The sequence below is a fragment of the Camelus ferus genome, chromosome 9 (assembly GCF_009834535.1).
Source record: "Camelus ferus isolate YT-003-E chromosome 9, BCGSAC_Cfer_1.0, whole genome shotgun sequence".
NCBI classification, from domain to species: Eukaryota; Metazoa; Chordata; class Mammalia; order Artiodactyla; family Camelidae; genus Camelus; species Camelus ferus.
Genome location: NC_045704.1, coordinates 14011237 through 14035457, shown reverse-complemented (window position 1 = coordinate 14035457; position 24221 = coordinate 14011237). Strand labels below are relative to the sequence as shown.

Sequence of the window (24221 nt, the reverse complement as noted above, 5' to 3'; positions counted from 1 at the left end):
CTCACTACAACCAGATAGCAGGAATAGACGTTAGCCATTCAATCTCATCTGGTTCCCATCGGGTTGTCAAATTAAAATTATGTTGCATGGATGTGAAAGAAGCCTGAAAATTTATGGTAGATCTCTTCCAGTGTAGCTTAGCTCAACCTGAGCCACTCCTCACTTGATCCTGTAAAAATGCCATAGGAAGCATAGTTCTCCTCTGCCCAGATCCCACATCTCCATCTCATTTAGCACCTTCCCTCAGCTCGTTTTATACCTCTGTGCCCTCACTCATTCCACTCAAGCCACTGCTTGAGTTTGCATTGCCGTTCAACATCTCCCTCTGCCCAATCCAAGTTCCTTCCCCAGGTATCGATCCCAAGGACACTCCTTGATAAAACTGCATGCTCCCACTCTCAGACAGAGGAGCAACTCTGGGAACCCAACTAGAGACAGCCCGTCTCTAAGAAATGCCCTTTCTGACCATTCTAGCTAGTGAAGCCACCTCTGCAGCTCCCTTCAATTCTCTGGGTATCTAACCACTCCACTTTACCTCCCTCAAAGTATTCATCCTTGTCTGAACTTCCCTTAAGTGATTTTTTTTCTCCCCCCACCACCCCCACACTGCACTATAAATTCCAAGAAAGCAAAGACTTTATCATCAGGCTATCTCTAGGACCTAGAATAATCCGACTCATGGCACGAACATGCGCTGACCACACGGGGTTGTGTAAGCTTAAGTAATTTGTAATATCAATAATTTATTAATAAAATGTTGTTAACTTAATAAAATCCAGTCTCTCAGCCTCACTCACCACAATTATCACACAATAGCCACACGTGGCTCATGGCTACCATAAAGGACGATGCAGGTCTAGAATATTCCACCATTGTCAAAGATCCTACTGGATTGCAGGGCTCTAGAATGCGAGCTCCTTGAAGTCCTTCTCCTTGCTCTTTTCCCATCATCTGGGAAAATGCCAGGCAACTAGTAGGGACTCAGCAAATATATTGAACAGGTGCTCGAAAGAGTGTGTAGGTGGATACTTTAGTGTATAGATGGAGTGAGACAGAGCTGAGACAGGAGGCGGGAGTCCTCTTTTAAAGGTGATCTGGACCATGTCCCTCCTCTGCTCCAAACCCTCCTGAAGTTCTCGAAATAGCCTCTAAGAACAGACTTGCATGATTTTACCCCTGATCTACTCTGACCCCTCTTCAGCCACCCTGGTCTCCCTGCTATTCCTCCAACACTCCAGGTACATTCCTGCCTCAGGGCCTTTGCATTTGCACTATACTGTGTCTGAAACCTCTTCCCCAGACACACCCCCCACCCCAGTGCTCAATGAACTCCATACCTAGAATGGCAACTCCTCCTCATCCTTAACCCCACTACCTGCTCCATTTCTTCCACCTCTCTCATCACCTTCTAACACTCAGATATGGCTATATTTACTCATTTATTTTGTTTCGTGTCTGTCTCCTCCCATTACGATGTAAGCTTCTGAGGTCTGAGGTTTGGGGCTATTTTATTCACCGCTACAGCCCCATGCTTGGAGGAGTGCCTCGCGCCTAGCCAGCACTTCCTATGCTGCTGTTGAATAAATGAAGGGCGGGCAGAAGGAGGGAAAGAAGGAAGGAAAAAATGAGGAAGGAAGGAAGAAGTTTAAAAATAAAATGATCTTGGAGGGGAGGGTATAGAGCTCAGTGGTAAAGCACACGTTTAGCATGCACGAGCTCCTGGGTTCAATCCAGAAAAATAAATAAAGAGGACATAGAAATATAACATAACTGAAATACTGAAAATTAAAAGATAGGAAAAAAAGAAAAAGAAGATGGTCTTGGGATAGTGAAGAGTGGTCAAAAAGGGCAGCTGCAACAGAGTTAGGAAGCACATTATTCCAGTTCCACTTTTCTAAATTAAAATGGAAATGTGATAAAAAGAGGATATTGAACTAGATGACCCATTTTCTATGTCTACCTGATGGACTTTGAATGTGAGAGAAACTCGGAGGAAGGTGTGAAAGGAACTCTTTATTGTGAGGACCCTGGCGTTACTGACGTGTGCTGCTCACAGGCAGAGGTGAGGAGGAAGATGCCTTCCTGGTTTCCCAGCGCAGATCAGGGTCAGGGTGGGAGGGCACCTCTCAGCATCCCAGGGCAGACCGCCACAGAGGCAAGTGGCTTCCAGGAATGGCTTCGCGGCAACCTGGCCGAGCTGAGGATTTAGAGGGTCCCGTCTTCTCTCTCTCTCTGTGCATGATGTCATTTCGAGGGGGATTAATTTCCTGGCGGATCAGCTTGCTCTAAACCTCGATAATCCAGATTTGTGGTTTAATTCAGTGGCCTGAGTATGTGACACAAGGAGAAGGAAGTAGGAGGCTGGAGAGATGAAAACAGACTGTGCTTCCAGGAAATCAAGGAAAGAGGGGGGTGAGCTCATTCGGATGCCTCTTTAATTAACCATTTCCAAGCCCACTCTTATCAAGGACCCTGTTTTTATCCTTGTGATTGACATGCCTTTTTCTACAAAGAGAAAGAAACTGAGGGGACTTGAAGCAGTTGAAGCAAGAAGGGGGAAGGGGAGACTGGGTGCTGAATTCTTTGAGTCTAACAGAAGAGAAGACTATTTTAATCCAGAGGAATCTGAGGAAGAGACTCTGGCAGGTTGAAGGGATTTAGGATGATATGATGTCAAAAGATGTCATTAGTCTTTGGAATTGGGGGAGCAGCAACTAGACCCCAGCACTGTTCACGTTTCCACCCAGACTCTTCCTTCTTAATCTAGTTCTAGAGACGTAACCCCCACCCCATCCGGCCAGAGCTCTCACTTCCGGTCTAACCTCAGTCCACAGCCTCCCCTCACCCTCCCACCCTCCCTAAGGGCCCTGGGGAATTTGGTCCTCCACCAGCGCTTGGTCCCAGTTGACCAGCTGGAGGGTGACTGGGGATTCCAGAATCTCTTCAACGGGACATCATCTTCACAAACTCTGCAAAACAAAAAAGTTCCTGGTGAGGCACCTATTTGTAAGAGCAGCCACCATTATTTTTTTCAGCCTTTACGACACGTCGGGAGCCACTGATGGGTCTTTGGGAGGTGAATTACTTGACCCCTCGATGCCTCAATTTCTTCATCCACAAAATGGGAATCATAGGATTGCTTTTGACCTTAGATGATTTTTAAGATGGTTGAAGAATGTAATACTTCTAAGATGCAGTCAGCATTCAACAAACTGTAATTATGAGACTCTGATTTCATCTTTTCAGCCAACCCTGGAGGGGTAAGTACTATTTTACAGGTGAGCACACTGAGGCTGCTGAGGTTGCCCAGTGTGTCTGAGGACGCGTAGGTGGTGACTGGAGAAGCCTGGAACGAACACAAGTTGTACCTGATTTTACTGTGACTCAAAGTCAGAGGAGCTTACTGGCCCCACCAGGTCTTGAGGCCAATCTGTCCTTCCCTTATCTGCGGTTGGCCTGAGGCTTCTTTCCTCTCAAATCACATTACCTCTTTCAGATTTTCATTGATGCCCACTGTACACTTGAGACTGGCTAGATCCAACAGGCACCCAGCAAACATTTGCTAAGTTGCAACCCGGCAACAAACATCTACTGAGTTTCCACGTTGGAAATCGTTGAGCAGAGATGGTTTAGAGAAATTCTCTCACTGTCTGCCAAGATTTTACAGTCTAGGAGGCAAACACAACTCAATACAGCACGGTCTGTGGTCATAACTTCCTTCGGAGAGGAATAGAAAAACCCGTGTAAGTCTTCGTGGCTGGAACGAACACACTCAGCTCAGGATGAAGGGAAGGTTCTTAGAAGGGGTTGCATCGGCATTGCATGCAGCTTCCTCAGGGATGGATACGATTGGAAAGTGCATCGATGACGTGGAAAAGGTGTGGTAAGTGGAAGGAAGAGCAGCGAGAAAGGGACAGAAGTTGGAGAGCACAGAGCAGGTAACACCAGAGCATAAAAGTTGAGAGAGTGGGTGTAGAAGATACGGCTGTGGGTGGGTGGGTGGGGAGGCATCATGGATGCGCCTGGACATCAGACTAAGAATTGTGGACTTTTGCCTCATAGGCAGCAGTTTAGATGCTGAAATTTTTTGAATCAGTTAGAACTTGAAGTGCTCTGTGAGTGCTTGGTGCATGATCTCTTTTAGTGTTTCTTTGGTAGAAAGGTGTCATCCTTACCCCCCATCCTGCAGACGGGAAAACTGACACTTAAAGAGAGTAAGCGACTAGGACAAGACCGCACAGTTAGTCAGCATCGAGGCTGAATCTGAGCCCTGCGAATCTGATCCCAGCGTCCCAGCTGCTAACTAGTCCACTCTCCTTGTGATGGGACAGTTCTTGTGACAGAGGCACCCAGTGAACCAGACAGGGATGGGGGAGGCGGAGCGGGAATGGGCTTCTGGACAGGGTGTTCCAAGGAGCGTCCAGGTGCGGAAACAAGCAGACAGCAGAGACCCTGAGCGCTCTGACACAACATGGGCAGAAAGGGATGGAACCAACACTTCCAAACCCTCAGCCCCCTCCTCCAACCTTAAAGACGGAGAAGGAACGGCTGACTTGGGAAAAAGTCACACAGGGGAGATGGAGGTGGACTCCCACTGTGGCCGCGGCCACACAACATCACCTTCGAAGTCGACGGTGCCATCGCCGTTGACATCAGCTTCCTGGACAATCTCGGAGATCTCCTGGGGCGTGAGCTTGTCCCCCAGCAGCCTTTGCATGGCCTGCTGCAGCTCCACTAGGGTGATCGCCCCGTCTCCGTTGGCGTCAAACTGAATAGGAACAGAGGGGACGATATTAGCCACAACGACCACATCAATAACAATAATCAGAATAATAATCAGAGCAGTGTTTAGTGATCACTTCCCGTGAGACAGGAACTCAGCTTAGAGCTTTTGCACATCATCCGCTAGAAGTCAGCTCCTCAGAGATTTAACTAATCTACCAGAGAGGCTTTTCTGTTCTATGTCCAATCACATCTGGGGGCCAACTGTCCTCCTCTAGCAACACTGATGCTAACCTGTTTCAAACCACAATCAGCTCGTGTCTGGATGGTGGCCACAGCCTCCTAACTGGTCCTCTGGCTCTCACTGTGGTCCTGCATCATCTGTTCTCCACACACCAGGACTTGATATTCTCATTCATTTCAAATGTTAATCAGATCTTGTCCCTCCCTTGCTTAAAGACCTCCACTGGCTTCCTAGCCCACTTAAGGATACTTAAGCTAAGATATTAAATCTTAACCCAGGGTTCATTTTACACTCACAACACTTCTCAATTCAGACACTAAATATTATCAGAAATATTTCTTTTGCGTTTGGGTTTCGGGAAAAATCATAGTTGAGAAAGTCGATTCACATACCCAAGTTGTTCCAAAAGAAAGTTTTCCAGTAATTGTCTTCAGGATTCATTTTAAAATTTGAACAAATTGAAATGATAGTCAATGGAATGCAAGTGGAAATGAAATAATTTAATTGAAATTAATCAAAATTCAATACAATTAAAAATTCAGTTCCTGGGTCATACTGGCCACATTTGGGGTCAGTGGCTACCATGGGAGGCAGAGTATTTCTGGGGTCACAGGAAGTTCTGCTGGATGATATGGCGCTACATCTTTACAAGAAGCCGAGAGAGAAGGACCGCATAGCTAGTAAGTAGATGGCAATCTTCCTGGAATTTGGGCCCATGTTTGCCCAACTCCAGAGTCTTTCCTTCCAAACACTATACGATTCTTTATTTTTGCTTTGTGTAGTTGAAAGCTCTCTGACTGAGGACAGCATTTTATTAGGGAATATAAGTGAATTTCAGCAAGCCCCTTACCCTCCTCGGATCTCATCTCTTTTAAGCATCTCTACAACAAGTGGGTTCAACCAGATGATGTCTTTGAGTTCCCTCTTGGGATCTCAAATTCTTGAGTTCCTTCTTCCTGTTACAGGCATGAAGATTAGAGGTCCTAACATGTGTTTCGGAAAGTGTAGGATCTTGGATATGATACGTCATTTCCAGGAGCCTCTGTTTCTTCATGTGCAGTATTGGGATAAAGGACTACTTACTCCTAATAGGGTAAATTAGATAAAATACGTAGAGGACCTTGTCCATTGCAAGTGCTTAAAATATATTATTTTTCTTCCCTATTAATTGCACCATAGTTAGAAAAAGAATTAGTTTTGGTGGGTTCTGTCCATGGTTAATGACTAATCATAGGCCCTTGGGGTCTCTGTCAACCACCCCCAACATTGTCAAACTCTTAACTCACTTCCTTGAAGGCATCTCGCATCTCCTGGACACCGATCATCCCAGCTGTTTCTGCAAGCAATTTGGGGGCCATCAGCTCCACAAAGTCATCAAAGTCTACACGGCCACCCACTGTGAACAGAAGAGGCAGGTCTAGTGAGATTCTGTATGCTCCCAACCCTCTGTTACCTCATTTTCCCTTCAACTCCATTCAAGAAATAGATCTGCTTCAATCTCTCTGCCTTCTAAGAGGTTCCTGTTTTGGCCAACTCAAGCCCTCTTGCCCCTCTCATCTGAACAGGAGTGGATGGGGTGTGGCATGGTGGAAGTAACTAACTGTTCGTGTGACCTTAAGCAAGTCTCTTAATTGGTTCAGATCTAGATGTCCTCATCTGTAGATCTGCAGAAGGGAGAGTGTGAATTAAATGAGCACCAAATCCCTTCCAGATATGAATAACATCACCTCCTTGAATTCAACGTTGTTTGCTCAGTAACATGCTCAGAAGCAAACCCAGTAGCAATTTTATCCCAGCTCTGGTCACAAAATCAGCTCTGGTCTCCATCTAAAAACTCATCCTTTTTGCAAAATTATTCACCATTAGGCTTTAACTCCAAGTTTGTTTCCAACATCAAATACAGCTCCAATCTTGCAGTCCACTCATGCATCTTAGTGGTGATGATAATAACCTACATTTAATGAGCATTTACTGGAGGCTAAGCCTTTACCTGTATTAACATCTTTATCCTTTCCACAATCCCACAAGGTAAGGAGTGATATCATCGTCCCTGGGTGGATAGGGAAACTGAGGCTTAAGAGTGGGGGCTAACTCTACTTTTCAAAATGACTACAATTAGTAAATAACAGAACTGGGACTTGAACTCAACGTATCTCTAAAAGTCACTCTTTTAACCAATTCAAGTGCTCCCTCCCTAAGTATAATCTAAACTGTTTCCTTCCAGACTTCGAGCCCCCTTCCCTTCTCCATATCTCCAACTCTACTGTCAACCTCCATATCCTTCCCAGTGCCACCCTCAGCCCACCCCAAACCCCAGTCATTCCTCCCACCCTTGCCCAGCCTCACAGTTCATGTGGATTTGCTGGCCCAGTTCAATCAGTTCCATCTCCGTGGGCATGTACCCCATTGTCCTCATGAGATTCCCCAAATCCTTACAGGAGATGAACCCATCTCGGTCTTTGTCAAATTCAAGAAATGCTTCCCGGAGCTCTGAAAGTTGAGAGAAGAACTTTGGGGAACTTGAAACAGTCAATGTGGGAGAATAGCATCCCTTGAAACTATCAGTGTGGCACTGACTGGAGATTCCTCAAAGAAGAATATATTATAAAAACCCAAAATTTCAAAAAGGAGTGATGTAGGAAATGTGTTAGCAAGAGGAAAATTTTCTGAGACCACTAAATGACAGCACCGAAGTCCTTCACATTCTTGGGTGAAGTTATGGGAAACTTCAGAACCATCAAGGGAAAAAACAACAATTTTGGATGCAGCCTAAAACTCATGTGTCACTCCTGGATCTCTAAGACGCTTGGGGATGGGTATGCCTTCTAAACACTTTGGAAGCTACTTAAGCTGCCACAAAATCACAGTTGAGTGAAAAGAGAGAGTGACGTAAAATTTTCATGTCAAGGGATTTGTACTGAAATGCACAGAGGGACAGAGAGCAGGTAAGCAGGTAGATGGCAATATGGGGCATTTGCGGGTGAGAGTATTTATTACCTTCAATCTCATCTGGCCCCAGTGGTCTTTCCTGGAAAGGAATGTGGTGGGGAGGGGATTTGGAGACAGGGTCAGGGATCCACATTGACTTCTCCATCCTTCACGCATCCTTTTCTGTTTCTCTTCCTTCCTTGCTCACTCCCCTCCACCACTCTCACCTTCGTTCTCCCATCTCCTGATTCCCATTCCATGGCTATTTTCTCCTCCTGCTCTTCCTCATCGCTTCTCATTTCCTCTCTCCCATCCTTCAATCTCAGTATCTCCCCTCCTGCCTTTCCCAAATAGACATCTATCCCATTGTGCTGAAATGGGTCTTGGTCTTGGAGGCCACGGAATCCAGTCCCCGCCTTCTCCAGATGAAGGAAGCCAGACTGGGAATCATAGCTAACGCATTCAGAGTGCTGACTGTGCCAGGCTTCCATAATCGTTTCATTTAAACTTCAGAACCACTCTGTGAGGTGAAGCCAAATATCATTCCCATCTTATTTAAGGGGAAGCCGAGGGACAGAAGGGTTAAGGAACCTGCCTGAGGTCACACCGCTTATAATGGCAGACCCCTTGCCCAAAGCAGGGAGATAGTAAATCACTCCCTAGAAGTCATGCAGCAAGTCAGGTGCATTGAGAGCTGGGATTTGAATTCAGGGCTCTTGGCTCCCAGGTCAGAATTCTTTCCACTCTGTTCCATTGACTCTTTTTTCATCTGCCACCATGTTTTCTCCTAAGGGTTAGAATCTGTTGGGTGGGAGCAGTGCTCAGTGGCACCCAAGCAGGATGGTGACTGCCAGCAAGATTAATTCCTAAAACTTTTAAGAATTTCCAATCATGTTACCACCCACTCCTGGACAAACCTGAAGGGTCAGATTTGGGTACATGGCATGCCAACTGGGAAATTCTGTCAACCACTGGCCCCTTTCACCCCCTATCTCCCTTTATCTGTGCAGACTTTCTCCCGGCTTCTCTTTCTTACTCTCCCCCAACCCCAATCCTCTCTCTGTCTCTTTGGTGATCTTAAAGACTAACAATTAAAAGTCTGCACACTGGAATCAAGCAGACCTGGCTCTGCCACCTATTAATTGTGTAAGCTTAAAGCAAGGGACTTCATGACTCAGAGCCTTAGTTTCCACATCTAGTAAAATGGGAATGAAAGGATTATGGACCTCATGAGGCATTCTGAGGATTAAATGGCATCAGGGATGCAAAGTCTGGGCACACAGCAATGACTTATAAGTAGCAGTACTGTTATCACCACCACCACCACCACCACCACCATCACCACCACCATCACCATTATCACTGTGGTGCCCAAAGAAAGGAATGATGGTGATCACAACTGTGACATCTTCCCGGTTCCCCTGTTAATTCTCCTCCTTCATCTTCCACTTTCTGGTCCTGATTTCTAATTCACTCTCACCCATTTCACTGCCCCAGGTGTCCCCACTATGCTCCCTGGAATTCTTCTGCCTTCTTGGTTGCTGCTCTCCCACCTGCTCCCTCTTTTCCATCCCACCCGCCGTGTCCCTTCTTTTGCCTACATCCCAGCTCCCTTTGCCCTGCCCACCATCCTTCCCCATCGTCCACCACCTCACCCGGTGTTTCTCAGCGATGCCTTTTCTTAAGAAGATGCAGGCAGGGCCCATGGGAAACTGCATGGAGTGGGCAGGGCAGAGCTCACCAGGTGCCAATCTCAAGATTGGCTCCCCCTCCTTCCTGTCCCCTTTGGTGGCTCAGGCTCCTTATCTTCTCTACCACTCCTTTGCCAACTCTTCCTGCCTCTCTTGGCCTCTTCCTCGGTCCCCCAGCTCCCTAAGAGCTGTGACAGCTGGGTTGGAAATCTCTACTCGGGTTGGGGAGGGATCAGAGTTGTTCCTGCCTCCCCATCTGGCTCGAGTGAGGCTGGAGGGGGAGCCAGTGTCAGGCTCTGACCTTTTATCCCCAGAATGGAATTGGAAGGACAGTTTTGAAACGAGGATTAGAGCAGAGGGCATCCATTCATACCATGTTCCAACAGGCACATTGAGTGCTGTGTAAGCCTGGCCTCGGCTGCCCTTTGAGCAGGGGAAGATGGAGAGGACATGGCCTGGATTAAAGAGCTCTTGAGTAAGTCAGGAATGTGTGTAAATGAGAATGCAAAAATTACACGACAACCTGATTTTAGGAATAGGTATACGTGGTGGTTAAGAGAATGGTATTTGCTCTTCCTCTGCTCATCTCTCCCCTTCCTTTTTTTTCTGAATAATTCAGGGGGAGGGGCAAAGTAGGCATCCATGCTGCTGGGGGTGGTCAGAGCCCAAGGAGGCAATCCTGTCTGCTCAGGATGGGGAGGGGACTGGGGGCCATCAGTGTAGGGAGCCAGTTTCAGTAAGGTAGTAGAGTGGGGGGGAGGCCCCGGTGGGGGCAGCATGGTGCAGACCGTTGGGGCCTGGGAGGGGGAGGATGAGTCCATGGAGCTCTGTGGTGTTGGAATGGAACTGAAAGCATTGGCATGTGCTCATGGATTTCAATACAGAGAGCACAGATGTCACTGTGTGTGTAGGACACTGGAACATAGATTCTCTAAGAGGACACGGAAGCAGCGGCACCCTAGTGTTAACGAACACCTCTGGCATCCAGATCTTGACTTCTAAGTACCATTCTCTGCTAAATAGGAGCCAAGACTCCTAGAAGAAACAGCTGATTCCATGTCTGGAGCAGGACAAGTATTACAAGATGAGCCTAAAACATCTGGCACCATAAAGCAGGAATGTGCTCAGTTATGGGGACAGGACAAAAGAACACAGAGCTCAGCTTTAAGAAGCTCCACTGGCCATATCAGGGGAAATTTGAAAATCAAACTAACAGTAACAAGTTATATAGGACAAGTGGGAAACCAGGAGTCCATACAAAGATAAAGATAAGCGGAAAGTTTGATAATATTTACATAGCTCAAAGGATGTCCTCACAAAATACTAATTTCAAAAGAGGGTCACTTTATAGTGGGAAAACCTAGCAGACACTTTCTTTTTTGTTTTTATTTATTTTTTGTTTGTTTTTGAGGGAGGGGCAATTAGGTTTATTTATTTTTTAATGGAGGTACTAGGGGTTGAACCCAGGACCCAGGACCTCGTGCAAGCACGTGCTCTGCCACTGAGCTATACCCTCCCCCTACATTGGCAATTTCTTAAATGATTAAAATGATCATCAGTAATGTAACAAATCAAAATGATGGATTTCAATTCATACTGAATAATGAATTTTTACTCCAGCAAAGCTCCCTGGCTGCTCTCCTGCATGCTTTTCCCAGAGCCCTCCCAGCATCATCTCCCCCTGATGGCTTCCGACAATTTTTAGGACAGGATTTACACCACAGGGACTCCGGTCTCCGCCACTCCCCTCAGCTCCAGGCTCATCTCTGCAGGGGCCAAGTACTCCAGCAGTCAGCATGATCTTTTCACCCCCAGACCTCACTGTGCCCTTTCTCTGCCTGCGGGATAAGGTTCCACACCCCTGCAGGGGCACGCAGGGCTCTCCACGAGGCACTCTGGTTGGGGGGTGAGCGCAGGGTCACCTGCAGACTGCCCAGACCAAATCCTGGCCCTCCATTTCTTAGACAGTGAACCTGGGGAAAGTAACTTACATCCCTGTGCGTCAGTGTGTTCATCTGCTCAATGCGGATGATAAAAGCAGCTACCTGGGGGGGTGTCATGAGGGTCATTGGTAAGTGAGGATGTCCCTGCCCAACCCTCCACGTAGAGCTGGACAGTCTGGGGGTCCCCAGACACACAATATTTAACACCTAGTCAAACAAATATTTTCCCTTAAATGCTTTATTTGAACTTAATATAAATGCACATTAACTTGCCCCTCGTGCTGTATCAGGATGCAGCTTTCAGCTATGAGAAGCAAGCATGTTTACAGTCATGCAGTCCCAGTGGGATTTAGTCATTCTCCCACCTCCAGTCCACCCCAGGGACAAGAAGCCCAGCTAGGCGGCTGCTGCCCTTAGTTCACTAAGGGTCATCGGGGCGCCTTTCTCTGTGACTCTCTGCCTTGTTCCTCATGATCACAAAGTGGCAGCCCCAGCTCCCACCATCATACCCACAGTCAGGGCAGGAAGCAAGGAAGGGCTGCCACAACTGGATCTCCTTTTTGATCAGGAAAAACAGCCCTGACCACACTCCAGGCACGGTGCTATATGGGCCAAGGAAGTGAGGATGAGTAAAACCAGTGCATCCACTGCCTGCCCTCACAGGGTCAGGTCTGGAAAACTGCAGCTGACGATTCAGAGGCCAGGCCTGGTCACCAGATGGCAGGTGGCAGAGGTGGGTGTCTCACACAAGTCCCAGCATGTACCGTCTCCCAACAGGATGGGGACCATACCTGAAAGATGGGAGGCCCAGGGCCAGGCTGCTGAGTCAGAACCCCGGTGTGCTGGCCCTCCCAGTGCCCTTGAGGAGCCACCGTCTCTCTCTGTGGTTCCTCATCTGGGAAACAGTGCTCTGGGCAGTGCCTATGTGGTAGGATTGCTGGGAGGGTAAATGAGTTAATTTACAGAGTTTAGATGGCCACCATCCAATAAAATAGCCATTTAACCACATGGAGCTATTTAGATGAAAATAAATTAAAATCTTCTAGTCCTCAATCACACCGGTCCCATTTCAGTGCTTGACAGCCACGTGTGGACATAACACACTTCCATCACCGGGTGATCTCTATGGAAGGTGCTGGTTTAGATGGTTCCTGGCACACAGTTACACGCTCCTGAAGTGTGAGCTCTTAGAGCTGCACCCGCGGAGCCCAGCACGGACACAGAGCAGGTGTTCAATAATTATTTATTGGGGAAAAAAAAGACTGAACCCCAGACCCCAGCTTAAAGCATCCCCACCCCCCTACACACCAGACTCTCGGAACCCACGCAGACTGCAACACCAGATGTGCTTAGCCACAGAGGTGACGCCCCTGGGTCCCCTCGGCCTCTGCCGCCCAAGCCCCCGGGGAGAGCAGAAGTCATCTAGTAGAAATCCTCCGGCTCGGAGTCCGGCTCTGCGCCGTGCTGGTTCTGAATCTGACTTTGCTTCCTGTACAGACAGGCCACCTGAGGCGAGAGCGGGGTGGGGGCGGCTCAGAAGGCCTGGGGCTAACCCCCCCCCCCCCCCCGCCACCGCCCCCTGGAGCCCGCCCTCCCGCTCCCGGGCCGCACCTGCGCACTGGTGGTGGCCTGCTCCGGCTTCTTGTCCTCCCGGACGCGCAGAAACCGCGGGAAGCGCAGGGAGATGCCCTTCTCGCTGTCCACCTGGCGGAGACGACAGTGCAGGTGGGGCCCTACGCGGGTCCAGCCCGCAGTCCGCGACTCCCCACCCAAAGTCTCCTCCTTAACCCTCCTCCTGCACCTCTGGCCTCAGGTTCCTGACCAGAACAATGCAGCTGAGCAGAGGGCCGTCGTACAAATTAAATGAGGTAATCGCGTGCTGGGGACCGGTGACTGGTGGCTGAGCGCTGGAACGCCCGCTGCCGCGGCTGCTCTTACGCCGCTGCCATTGCTATCAGCGCCCGGAGGCCGAACAGCACAGGGTCCGCGTGTGGATTCTAGAACCAGACTGTGGGATTCAAACCCCAGCTCCCAACTCTCAAGAGCCACATCAGCCCGGGGCCAGTTCCACCCCCGGGGCTCTATGTCCCCATCTGTAAAACGGGGACGCTCCGTGTTTTTGTGACAATGACATAAGTGTGAACGAGTGACATGTCTGCTTAACATAAACGCTTGGTCAACACTGCTCCCTTCACCCTTGTGTCCAGGGGACCCCGACTTCCTGATGTGGAGCACGAGTGAGGAATTTCAAGAAGGAAATCAGATTTAAAAAAATACGAGTTCTGCCTTGGCATGGGAGTCTGCTGCTAATCAGAACAGCACGTGCTAGATTTTTGAAGGATCGGAAAAATCTCAGAGGAAGTGCATTTTTAATTGAAGATTTCCCGTTCTTTGGAAGTGAGAGCTAAGAGCTGCCCCAGTGCTGGTCGCGGGGTAGTGGTTCCCCGGACCCTGATCCGCTAGCTGGTGTTGAGGACTGAACCACTAGGGAGAGAAACTGGCCGAGGAATTTTAAAACTTGGTAGCGTGAACATTAACTACAGGTGACAAAGAAATGCGGTAGTTGACATAAATGCTCAGCAGGAAGTGTCTGAAGTTTTCACTTCAAAGAACTGGTTTCAAAAATTACTTACAAGCTGAATGTGAGATTATAATGTGTAGGAAACCAACTTCACTGTTTTCTTTCTACTTCCGGGGAACTTTTCTTTTTTTCAATGAGAATGTGACCCTATAATCTGAAACCCCCAAAAAACGCAAGCTCGAGTTTTCCTAGTCATCACCCAGGAAGTGCAGACGTGTGCTCCAAGATCCCCTCCTCACCGTCCCCACCCCATAGTCCCCTCATTACTCACCAGGCCCCGGGCAGCGGGGTAGATGGGGGAGAGGGAGAGGTCGGCGCACTTGACCTCCCACACGGCGCTGGGGTCCAGCCAGTGGTCGGGGGTCACGGCGCCGTCTGCCCGGACGTAGGGGCGTGGGGCGGGCAGCACCAGGGCCTGCGGTCAGTGCGGGAATGAGGAAGAGAGAGTCTCAGATCTCAAAGTCAAGGCTGAGAGCTGGAGGGTTGGGGAGTGAGGAAGACAGGGAAAGGGGAGGGACCCTTCCAAGTACAAAGTGGTGGTGAGGGAAACAGGAGGAGGGGGGTAAAAAGGCAGAGATGCCTGGAGCTGAGACAAGAAACTAGACAGAGCGAGTTACAGCTGACAGTGCACCCCCAAATGCCTGGGGCCAGGACAGCAGACACTCCCAGGTACTAGGGGACCACTGGCCTCCTGAGGACGAACTCAGGGAACCAGCCCCAGCGCCCTGCCCAGAGCCTGGCCCCTGTGCAGCCGCGGCGCGGAGCCCGGGCAGATGAGGCTCCCTGACCGGCGCTCTGGCCGGCAGCTGAGACCTGACCCTAGACGTCCCGGACTCCAAAGGCCGCTCCACTGCCCGCTGCCCCTTGTCAGGACCCGGCCCACGCCCTGAGGCTCGGTGGAGGGTGGGAGCCCCGTGCCCGCGGAGGGAGGGCTGTGAGAGGTGGCGAGGTCTCCATCGCGGCCACCGCCGCCCACCTGGAGGCTCTGGTGATGCTCTTCCAGCTCTTCGTCACTGAAGCCAGTCCCCAGCTGCAAGGAGGACAGGTGGATCAGCCGTGCAGTGCTTCCTCCCTGCTCCTGCCCGAGGAGCCCCACCCAGCTCCGGCCTAACTGGTACCCACAGAAACCCCAGAGGAAGGGCCGGGGGCGCCGGGCATCCAACCAGTCCCTCACCGACCCCGGATGGGAAGCGACTCTCCCAACTGCCTGCCCTGCTCCTTCTGCTCCGTTGTCTCCCGGGCCCAGGAACTCGCTCCCTCGGGCCGCCCACATCCCACCTGCCCCGTGACTCTATCACCTCCAATCTTAACACTGTCAAGGGCTTTCCTCCGCCTACCAAAGAGTAAAAGCTTTATAAAAAATACTGTTCTGTGCCCCACAAACTTGTGGCAAGATGGACACCTTCAAACAAGCCATACGAAATTTCAACCAGAAGCCCTGTTTGTATTCAGAATCCTAAAAACTTTTCTCACCTTTGTCCTGGCAACAGGTCTTTAAAAAATCTACTCTAAATAATGTAAAATGGTGACAGATTGGTGCCCAAAGATATCTGAATTGTAAAATCACTTCTATCACAGATTACACGGGTTGATGTATGTACAGTGCTGACTTATTTGTACGAAAAAAGCTGGCAACAACTTAACTATCGCCAGGGAGCCGGTTCAGGACACTGGGGCACGTCTACTTGGAAACTTTCATGTGAGCATCAAGTCACATTTATAAAAGCCCTGAATGGCAAGTGAAAACACTAACATTTCTTACCACGATACTACTTAAATACATTTGATAGCATTTAAAGTATTTATAGGGCAAAAAAAGCAGAAGATTACTCATCTAGAAAGATCACAACTTGGTAAAAATACAAAGAAAACATCCCCTCAAATGTTACTAGCAGTTGCCTCTGGGCAGTGGAATTATGGGTGACTGTTTTTTTCTGTTTCTTTAGCAAAAGCCCCAAATTTGTTCAATCAGTGATGTGGGAAGCTTAAAGCAGAAACAAAACCACTCCGTTTTCCAGGCTCCCTCGCAGATGCGGTGGGCCACTGAGCAAAGTTCTAACTAAGGCGATTTAAGAAAAAGTTGCTCTCTGGCTGAGGCTGCCCCAAGTGGTCCTTGGCCTCTCCTGCCCATGGGCCTTCCTTCCTCCTTCCTGCTGTTTGGAGCATGCCTGGCCATGATGGCTGGAGCCCCTGCAGCCACATTGTGAAGAGAAGGCCAGAAGCTCATGACAAAACCCGTTCTGGGGAAAGAGGAGCCTGGGTCCATAATGACCCTGGAGTGCTGCCTGCCCTCCTCTGGAATTCTATTTCCATGAGAGAAAAAGAAATCCTTCTCTCATTGAAGCTACCATTTTCTGCCTCTGCAGCACTCAACTCCTAACTGACTTAGCTTTCTTACACTTTTTAGAGTGACCCATTTCTCTCTACATTGAAGTAGGAGTTACTCATAAAATCAGAAAAAGCACATGAGAACTAGAAGTAATCCTTGGCAGGGAAGACCTGCGAGCCTCTCGGTCCGGGCCCTCCCCAGGTTGGGCGAGTCTCCCTCTCGCCTGCCCTGCAGTCAGCCAGCCCCTGGCCCCGGCACCTTGCATATGGCCTGCAGCTCCTCGCTCTCCTCGTCGTAGGAGGCCAGCAAGAAGCCCCCGTACCGGCCGGCCCGCTTCCCCCGGCCCAGGTAGGCGCCGATCACCACGAGGTCCAGGGTGTCGCCCACGCCGTCAAGGTAGTCCTTCTTCAGCTGGGAGGAGGGAAGGCGGGAGATGAGGGTGGGGGTGCGGCTGCGTGGCCCCCACTGCTGGAGGGGAAGCGGCGGAGGGAGGAAGGGCTGGGAGAGAAGGCTGAGGACAGTCCCTAGGAGGACACTGGACAGGGAATGGGCTCTTGGCTGAAAGAGCCAATGAGAAAGAGGCGACTAGAATGGGGAGGCGGGGCGGGGCGGAGGGGACAGGTGAGACGTGGAGACCTCGGGGTCACCCGGACCCCCCTTTCCTTTGGCGTGGAGGGACGCTCCACTCCCTCCTTCACGTGGAGGACATCTGTCCCTGTGACTGTGCTGACTGTGTGCCCGGCAGGAGCGCAGCCCCGGGGGTACAACAGTGACTATCTCCTAAGATAGGAAAGGTTCGGACCCGCACGGCTGCTTACAGTCTAGTTGGGGAGGCAGACTATAAACAACTAAAAGCAGCAAGGTAATCCAGTCAGCAGGTCTGGCCCGGCCGGCTCCCAGCTCTCTCCTGCTCAGGTCTGCTGGCCCCCTCCTCACCGCCCCCTCTCTGCTCAGGCCTCCATCACCTCTTACCTCCTGCCCGCCTGCTCCCACCCTGCCCAGCAGCCCACCCCCGGCCACCATCCACAGAGCCACCACCACTGGACCTGTGCAAAATGACAACCAGACCACGCGACTTCTGCCTTAAAAAACCAACCCCCCTACCCCGGCTTCCTGAAACCCTTAGAAGAAAACTCAGTTTTATTTTACTATAGCCTCCACCACGCTGTGTGATCTGTGACCCGCTCTCTGCCCTGAACTCACCTCACACCTCCACTGTCCTCAACCTCTGCACACGCTGAGCTTGTTTCTACCTCAGGACCTTTGCACTTGCCACCTCCTCTGCCTGATCTTCATGTGACAGACCACTTCCTGTCGTCCCTGTCTTGACCCAGACATCGCCTCTGGAGAGGCTTTTCCCAAGTGCCCACAGTGCTGTGGACCCTTGCTGGCCCCGAGTGGACGTGCTTTCTTCATGGAGCTCATTACTCTGTGACTTTATTCCATTCGTGTCCTGACTTGGAAGGCCTCACCTGACATGGAAGGCAAGTTCCAAGGGAACAGAAAGTTCCTCGGGCTCCCTCATCCCGGCACCTGGGGCACCTAGCTGGGGCTTCTCCACCAGTCCTTGGGGAATTTGTGCCAGAGGGAAGAGGAGCTGGGGCTGGCTGCACTAGGGAGCGGGAGGGATCGAGACAAGGGCTCCTGAGCTACAACTGGGTGAGGTGCAGAGCCCAGGCAACAACTGCCCGGCAGGGACAGGCCTCCCGGACCCGAGCTGAGCAGGAAGGCGGGGCTAGTGGGGGAGGCACCTTGAGCCAGTTGTGCGATCTCTTGGCGATCTCGTAGGTGGCATCGGTGTCCAGGGTCTTCACCATCAGCCCCTCGCATGAGTCTGAGGGAGACATGAGAGGCCTGTGGAGGGCCGGCTACCCCCACCCCCCAACACAGGCAGGAGTCTGGTCTGATTGGCTAGGGTGGGGCGGGGGTCAGTGCAGATGGCACAGAGGGTAGGACCTTAGCAGAGAGAAGAGCAGGGCCCTCACCTTTCACTGACTGCTCCAGGAACTCAGCGATCTGCTCCGTGTCCTTGGTGTCCAGGGAGGTGGCGAAGACAAACTCGCCCTCCGTCTCCACGAAGTTCTCCCGGAGCAGCTGGCGGCGTCGGGAGAGGGGCTCACGTACCAGGGACTGTGGGGCAGGGCAAGAGGATGGGATGTCACCATGGAAACAAAGAGAAGGAGCCCCAATCCCGGGAGGAGCCGGAAGCGGACGGGTCACAAGTCACGCAGCTTATGGAAATGAGTGTGAAGAGGGGCCTTGTTTTATATTTCCTTGAATTCTTTCACATCTGCCTTAATAGGGGCCGGACTCTCATCTCCGTGTCTGCCATCAGACACTGCAGTACACTGTTTCGGGTGCAGTCGGAGAGAAAATCCACCTCACACAGACGTGGAGGAGTCGGAAAAGGGAGGGCCTCAGGGACCGCGCTTTGAGAACCTCTGCCCGAGTGTGGCCTCGCAGCTAAGTGACACGGCAGAGTCGGACACAAAACTCAGACCTCTGACTCCCAAGCGCTCACCCCCTGCCCGCCCTGTCATCGCCCAGCTGCCCGAGCTCTGATGCTGGAACTCACCTCTCCATTGAGGTAGATGAGGTCGAAGGCGTACAAACACACCTGCACCTGGATCTCCGCTGCGTCCACCTCCTGGGTCAGGGCAGATGGAGACCAGGAGTGGGGGAAGGTGAGACGGGCCTGGCTGGGTCTCCTCCCATCATGCCTGAGGCAGACACCCCTGTCCCCGACCGCTTGTCCCTTCTCCCCAGCTGACAGGCTGCACACTGGTGAGGAGGCAACGCTGCCAGCCACAGGCACCGAACTGTGATGGCTCTCAGCTAATCCCGACCACCTCATTCCCCTTTGCTAGAAAACTGCTCTCTCAGCCACCCTTGCAGCTAATGGGGGTGAAATGACAGTTTTGGCCAGTGAAAGGAAAGAAGTTTGCTGGGGTGTGGGTTGTGGGGGCTCCTGGAACAGATCTTCTTTCATAATAAAATGATGTAGAAAAGGAGTCCTTTCTCCCTTCCTACTTGACATGCTGGGAGGAGACCATGATGGCTGGAGCTGTGGCAGCCATACTGTAAAAGGCTGAGAGGACTGCATCCCAACTGACACTCTCTCTAGGATTGGGTAGGAATGGGCAGAAGATAAGGGAGTAGGGGACCACGGCAGGTAGCAGACTGGGGCAGAGGCTACCTTGCGTTTGCGGGTGGTGAGCACTTGGAATGGCTGGATCTGCTTCTTTTCCTGGTCCCAAGCCACGGCTTCAGTGTCCAGAATGAAGGATGTGACTGATGGGAGTTTAATCTGAAAGGTGAAGAGGGAGACCCAGGGCTGGTGAGAGGTGGACGAGATCAAAAGACACAGGGAAACAAATACCCTTTGTTCTACAGCTCTGAAGGTCCACTGACATCTGATGTCAGAGGGACATATATGAACACAGACTCCTTTTCTCATTCCCCACTGAGAGATGAAAAACACTAAGTTTTTTGAGAACTTACTATTTGGTCCCCCAAGCTGGAAACCCAGAAGCCTCTGTCATCTTCCCCTTCCTCCCACTTCACATTCAGTTCCCCAGTGAGCTTGTCAGTTTCTCCTCCAAAATCTCTAAGCCATCCACTTTTCACCAGCTTACTGGGCCCAGTCCAGCCTAAGCGACAGCATCCTACTGGTCTCCCGGCTCCTGCACTGGCCCTGTTTAATCCACTCTCATCACAGCAGCCTGAGTGCTTTTGGCAAAACCCAAATCTGTTTATTTCTACATCACACAGCTCCCCAAGGCTATGGCAGCTCTCCGTGGTCAGCCCCTGGCCCTCCCTCACCTCACCTGGCCCCTTGGAATCACTCTCTGCACCCCAACACACTAGTGTCTCTATTTCAATAGGCTGAGCCCCCCTTCAACCACAGGACCTTTACACATGCCATTTACTCTAGCATGCCTGTCCCTTTCCCTCACCTCCACTGTGAAGACTTCCTTTCCCTCAAAGGAACACTGCTGTCCAGCTCCAGTGGCACCATTCATACTGCCTCCTGGGGCTACGCAAGGTGACCACCCTGCTTTCCTGACATCAAGCCTCAGTTGAGCTTGATTCTTGTAAAGGCTCATAAAACGCTGGATGTTTTTTTTAGAGCCCAATCTCCACATATACTTAGAAAGGCAACAGCAGGACTCCAATGAGACCTGCCTGTCCCGCTGTCTCGGTTAAACCCCCAGCCTCCAGCACAGGGCTCAGCACAGAGCAGATGTCCAATGAACACTTGGTGAATGAATGAGTGAAAGAAGCCAGATACTAAAGAGCCTGTACTGTGTGATGCCACCCACAGGAAGCTCTAGCACAGGAAAACTAACTTGTCCCAATGACAAAGCGGATCCGTGGTCGCTGCCTCTGGGAGATGAGGGTGGGGGTGGGGAGAGGGGGTGCCTGGCAAGGGGCACGAGGAAACATTTCGGAGCAAGGAAAATACTGAAATGTTTTCTATGTTGATGACATGGGTGTATGAACCTGTCAAAACTCAACACTTAAAGTCAGAACCATTTATGGAAGCTTCGTCTTAATAAAAGGGATTTAAAACAGGAGCCCCACTAACGCCTGTGCTGTGCGGTACCCTTGTCCTTGCTGCTCAAGGAAAGAGCTGGTTTCTCATTCAGTTAGGGGTAGGCGAGGAGAACTGCTCTTTGGCTGAGGACTCCTGAAACAGGCCTGAGACCCCCCTCAGGAGCAGAGACGCCCCCAGCTCCAGGGCTCCTTGAAGCCCGGCCCTACTTAGGCTGTGGGGCTGATCTGCAGGCTGACCCCTCCGCCCTCGTCCCAGACCTTCTCCCTGTCAGAGTGAGGCTCTCCCGGCATCTGCTGCACCGGGGTGGCCGTGGCACCCAGTGCTGGACAGGGACCCCAAGCTGGAGTTGGCCAGGGGCGGTGAGAGGTATATAGAAAAGCGTTAACTTTCCTTGCGGGAGGGAACAGAAGCCGGAACTCCTTTGCTGGCTGTCTGTTAGGAAGCGTGGCAGCCACTTGGAGACTATAGGGGACAAGCACGAGGATGAAAAGGCAGCCAGCCAAGGACAGCAGGGGACAGAGAACATCAGCCTCAGCAGAGCCAGCCTCGGGCCACCCGCCTCCAGATTTCTTTGAGGAAGAAGAACACCTGCAGGTGTTCTGTCATCTGCAGCCAAACGCACTCCGCCCTCCTCCCAGTGAGCGCCTGGCTGCGCCGAGCTGGCCCGGCCCAGCCTCAGTTCTCTGCAATCCCACCCAAGTCAAAGCCACGGCAGACACCCACCTTTGGGACGCGGCTGATGACGTCGGGGTACCTTCCCGTGTTGTCCTCCTGATTCCTGCTGAAGATCCTCACCTCCCCACCTTCCAGAAGGTGGATCTGTGGCAGCGGGGGAGGAGAGAGGAGCTCAGAGCCCAGTCTGTCCCTGAGGTCCCCTCTTTTCTCTTCTTGACCCCCCTTTTCACTGGCAGAAGGTTCCAAGAGTTCTGGAGGAAGGACTGGGGCAGAGACCTGAGTGAATTATCCCCTCGGTTCAAACAACATCTCCCACCTGTTTCCGGAAGCCCCTGCCCCCTCTTCCTCATCTCTGACCTGCCCTTCTCCCCCTGCAAGCACGGCTGCTCTGCTGTGAGTGTGTATTTTGATTTGTCTCAATGTTGTTATGCTGTAAATATCATTCTGGTTTCTATGATTTTAATTTATTTGTTTTAATACATTTGGTCACAGTCTTTGAGCATCTATATGCCATCCTACATGTATATACATACATACACATGTATTAATTTTTTTAACAAGGTCCTGGGGATTGAACGCAGAAGCTGGTATGTGCTGAGCACGTGCTCTACCACTGATTACCCTTCCCTCTACTTACACATAATGATCACGAGAGACAGTTGTGTGTGTACAATGTAGACACGTGACTTCAAATATGCATATATTTTAATTCGTTGTCACCACTGTAAATCATTTGGTTTATTTTTTTTCAGGGCTATTTCAAAGATCCATCTATGATGCCATGTCTCTCAAATCCACTACGTGTTACTGCCTCAAAGCACCACAGTGGGGCGCCCACCACTAGGCGATGAACACAGAGGTGCCCACTCACCCTCCCAGCCAGGACAGAAGAGCCACCAGAAGCACCCAACTGGATAAGACCAGACATGTCTCCCGCACTGAGGGTCACACCAGCACCAGTTATCATGAACACACCCACCAACAGGACACCAGTGCAACCCATATTTCTTGAGCGCCCGCTGCTGTGGGTCAGGATTTGGACGATGTTATCAAGAAAAATCAATTTTCAGAGAAGCCAGTCAGGCCGCTATGACCACACCACTGCAAGGAGGTGGGAACTAAAGCCTCAAGAGATGGGCAAGGTCAGACGGGCAGTCAGAGCAGAGGCTGGCCTTGAGCTGGGATCCGAGGGACCCCCTCCCCTGCTCCAGGGTGCTTCCCTTTCTGCTGAAGGGACATGTCCCCCGCCTTACCTGAGCCCTCTGTCCATCGTATTTGTACTCGCAGGTGAAAGCTGCCTCCTCGAAGCGTTTCAGGACCTCGCCGACGCCCCGGGTGGGGTGGGCCAACATTGGTTTCAGGGGGATCCCTGGGAGGGGAGGAGAGAGTGGGTTCCGTTATATGGGGGCAGAGTTGCGGGGGGGGGGGTGAAGACTGCTAATTACACACAGGAGTGACACGTGCAACGCTTGGGTCATGTCATCACAAGGAACCTGGCCACCCCCTTTTCCCTCTTCTCAAAAACTAGAACAGAAACACTGGCTGTCTCTGACCACGCACATCAGGGTGACAACCTCGGGGGGATGAAATGGTGAGGCAGATGGAAGTTGGGTGGGTGATGCCTGGACCCGAGCACATACCCTCCCAGGCTGCCTGCCTCCCTCTGGACTCTAAGGGACAAAAGAAAGACATTGTGTCTGGCCTGACCCACTGCCTTCTGGGGCGTCTTTGTCCTGGCAGCTCTAACATGGAAGGGGAAACTCCGAGGAGAAAAAGAACGGCTTTCAGTCTGGGAACAGGACTCGATTTGGGAGGAGAGGACTCTCAGGCTTCTCAGAGGGGTGTTCTTTGAGCAGGAGGAGCCTGGAGGCGGGCTGGCCCCCAGCGAGGCTGTGGTCAGGCTCCGGAGGGGCCCGAGGGGGCGCGTACCTGGGCTCAGCCTGCAGTGCTCCGGCAGCTGCTCCAGGCCATGTGCCAGCAGCACAGGGACGATCCGGTCCAGATCTGGCACCTCGCTGGGGTGGGAGCAAGAATAAGGAGGGAGGGGTCTTTCTGGAACTCTGCTCCCTGGCTGCAAGATCCACTTCTGCCTGTCACCTCGTCCTGGGGCCTGCTGCCTATCTCCCACTCCCTCTGTCACCCTGTCTCTGTCACCGTCCTCCCTCAGTGTCACTACACATCACTCTGGCTCCGTCTCCCTCGATCTGGGCCTGCCATCACCCGCCACCTGTCATCATGAGACCAGTGATTCCCCATCTGGACTACACGTCAGAACCACTCAAGGACGTGACAGAAAAAGTGTTTCTTCAAGGCCAGCCTCCACCTCCAGAGATCCTGGTTTCACTGGTCTGGGGCAGGCCTGAGAGCGCTAGTCTGTCGGTCCCCACGCAGGGGTAGAGTTAAGGCCGCCCTGGCCCCAGGGGCTCCGTGGGGCTGTTCCCCTTGGCCTTGTGTGCCCAGCACAGTGGGTGCAGCCTGGAGAGGTGCCCCATGGGCCTTTGTGGAGCTGCTCATCAGCCCTCCTGCCTCCGACAGTCTCTCTGGGCAGTC

At 51.4% G+C, this 24221-nt stretch overlaps 2 protein-coding genes across 2 annotated transcripts in view; both read right to left on the bottom strand.

The window, feature by feature from the left end:
- Nucleotides 1-2894: 2894 nt before the first annotated feature.
- CABP5 (calcium binding protein 5) lies at nucleotides 2895-9711 on the bottom strand. The gene is made up of 6 exons (XM_006180890.2): nucleotides 9550-9711; nucleotides 7964-7994; nucleotides 7313-7456; nucleotides 6253-6362; nucleotides 4621-4768; nucleotides 2895-2969 (listed from the first exon to the last, which is right to left on the bottom strand). The coding sequence occupies exons 1-6, from the start codon at nucleotides 9610-9612 to the stop codon at nucleotides 2944-2946; spliced, it is 522 nt and encodes a 173-aa protein (XP_006180952.1). The 5' UTR covers nucleotides 9613-9711; the 3' UTR covers nucleotides 2895-2943.
- A 2037-nt stretch (nucleotides 9712-11748) lies between these two features.
- LIG1 (DNA ligase 1) overlaps nucleotides 11749-24221 on the bottom strand; it is a 38211-nt gene continuing 25738 nt past the window's right edge. The window contains 13 exon segments of the mRNA XM_032485662.1: nucleotides 11749-12319; nucleotides 12837-13034; nucleotides 13140-13232; nucleotides 14381-14524; nucleotides 15086-15139; nucleotides 16697-16849; nucleotides 18190-18272; nucleotides 18424-18568; nucleotides 19014-19085; nucleotides 19635-19745; nucleotides 21720-21815; nucleotides 22925-23040; nucleotides 23601-23686. Of these exon segments, the coding sequence (XP_032341553.1) occupies nucleotides 12951-13034; nucleotides 13140-13232; nucleotides 14381-14524; nucleotides 15086-15139; nucleotides 16697-16849; nucleotides 18190-18272; nucleotides 18424-18568; nucleotides 19014-19085; nucleotides 19635-19745; nucleotides 21720-21815; nucleotides 22925-23040; nucleotides 23601-23686 (1237 nt within the window). The 3' untranslated portion in view covers nucleotides 11749-12319; nucleotides 12837-12950.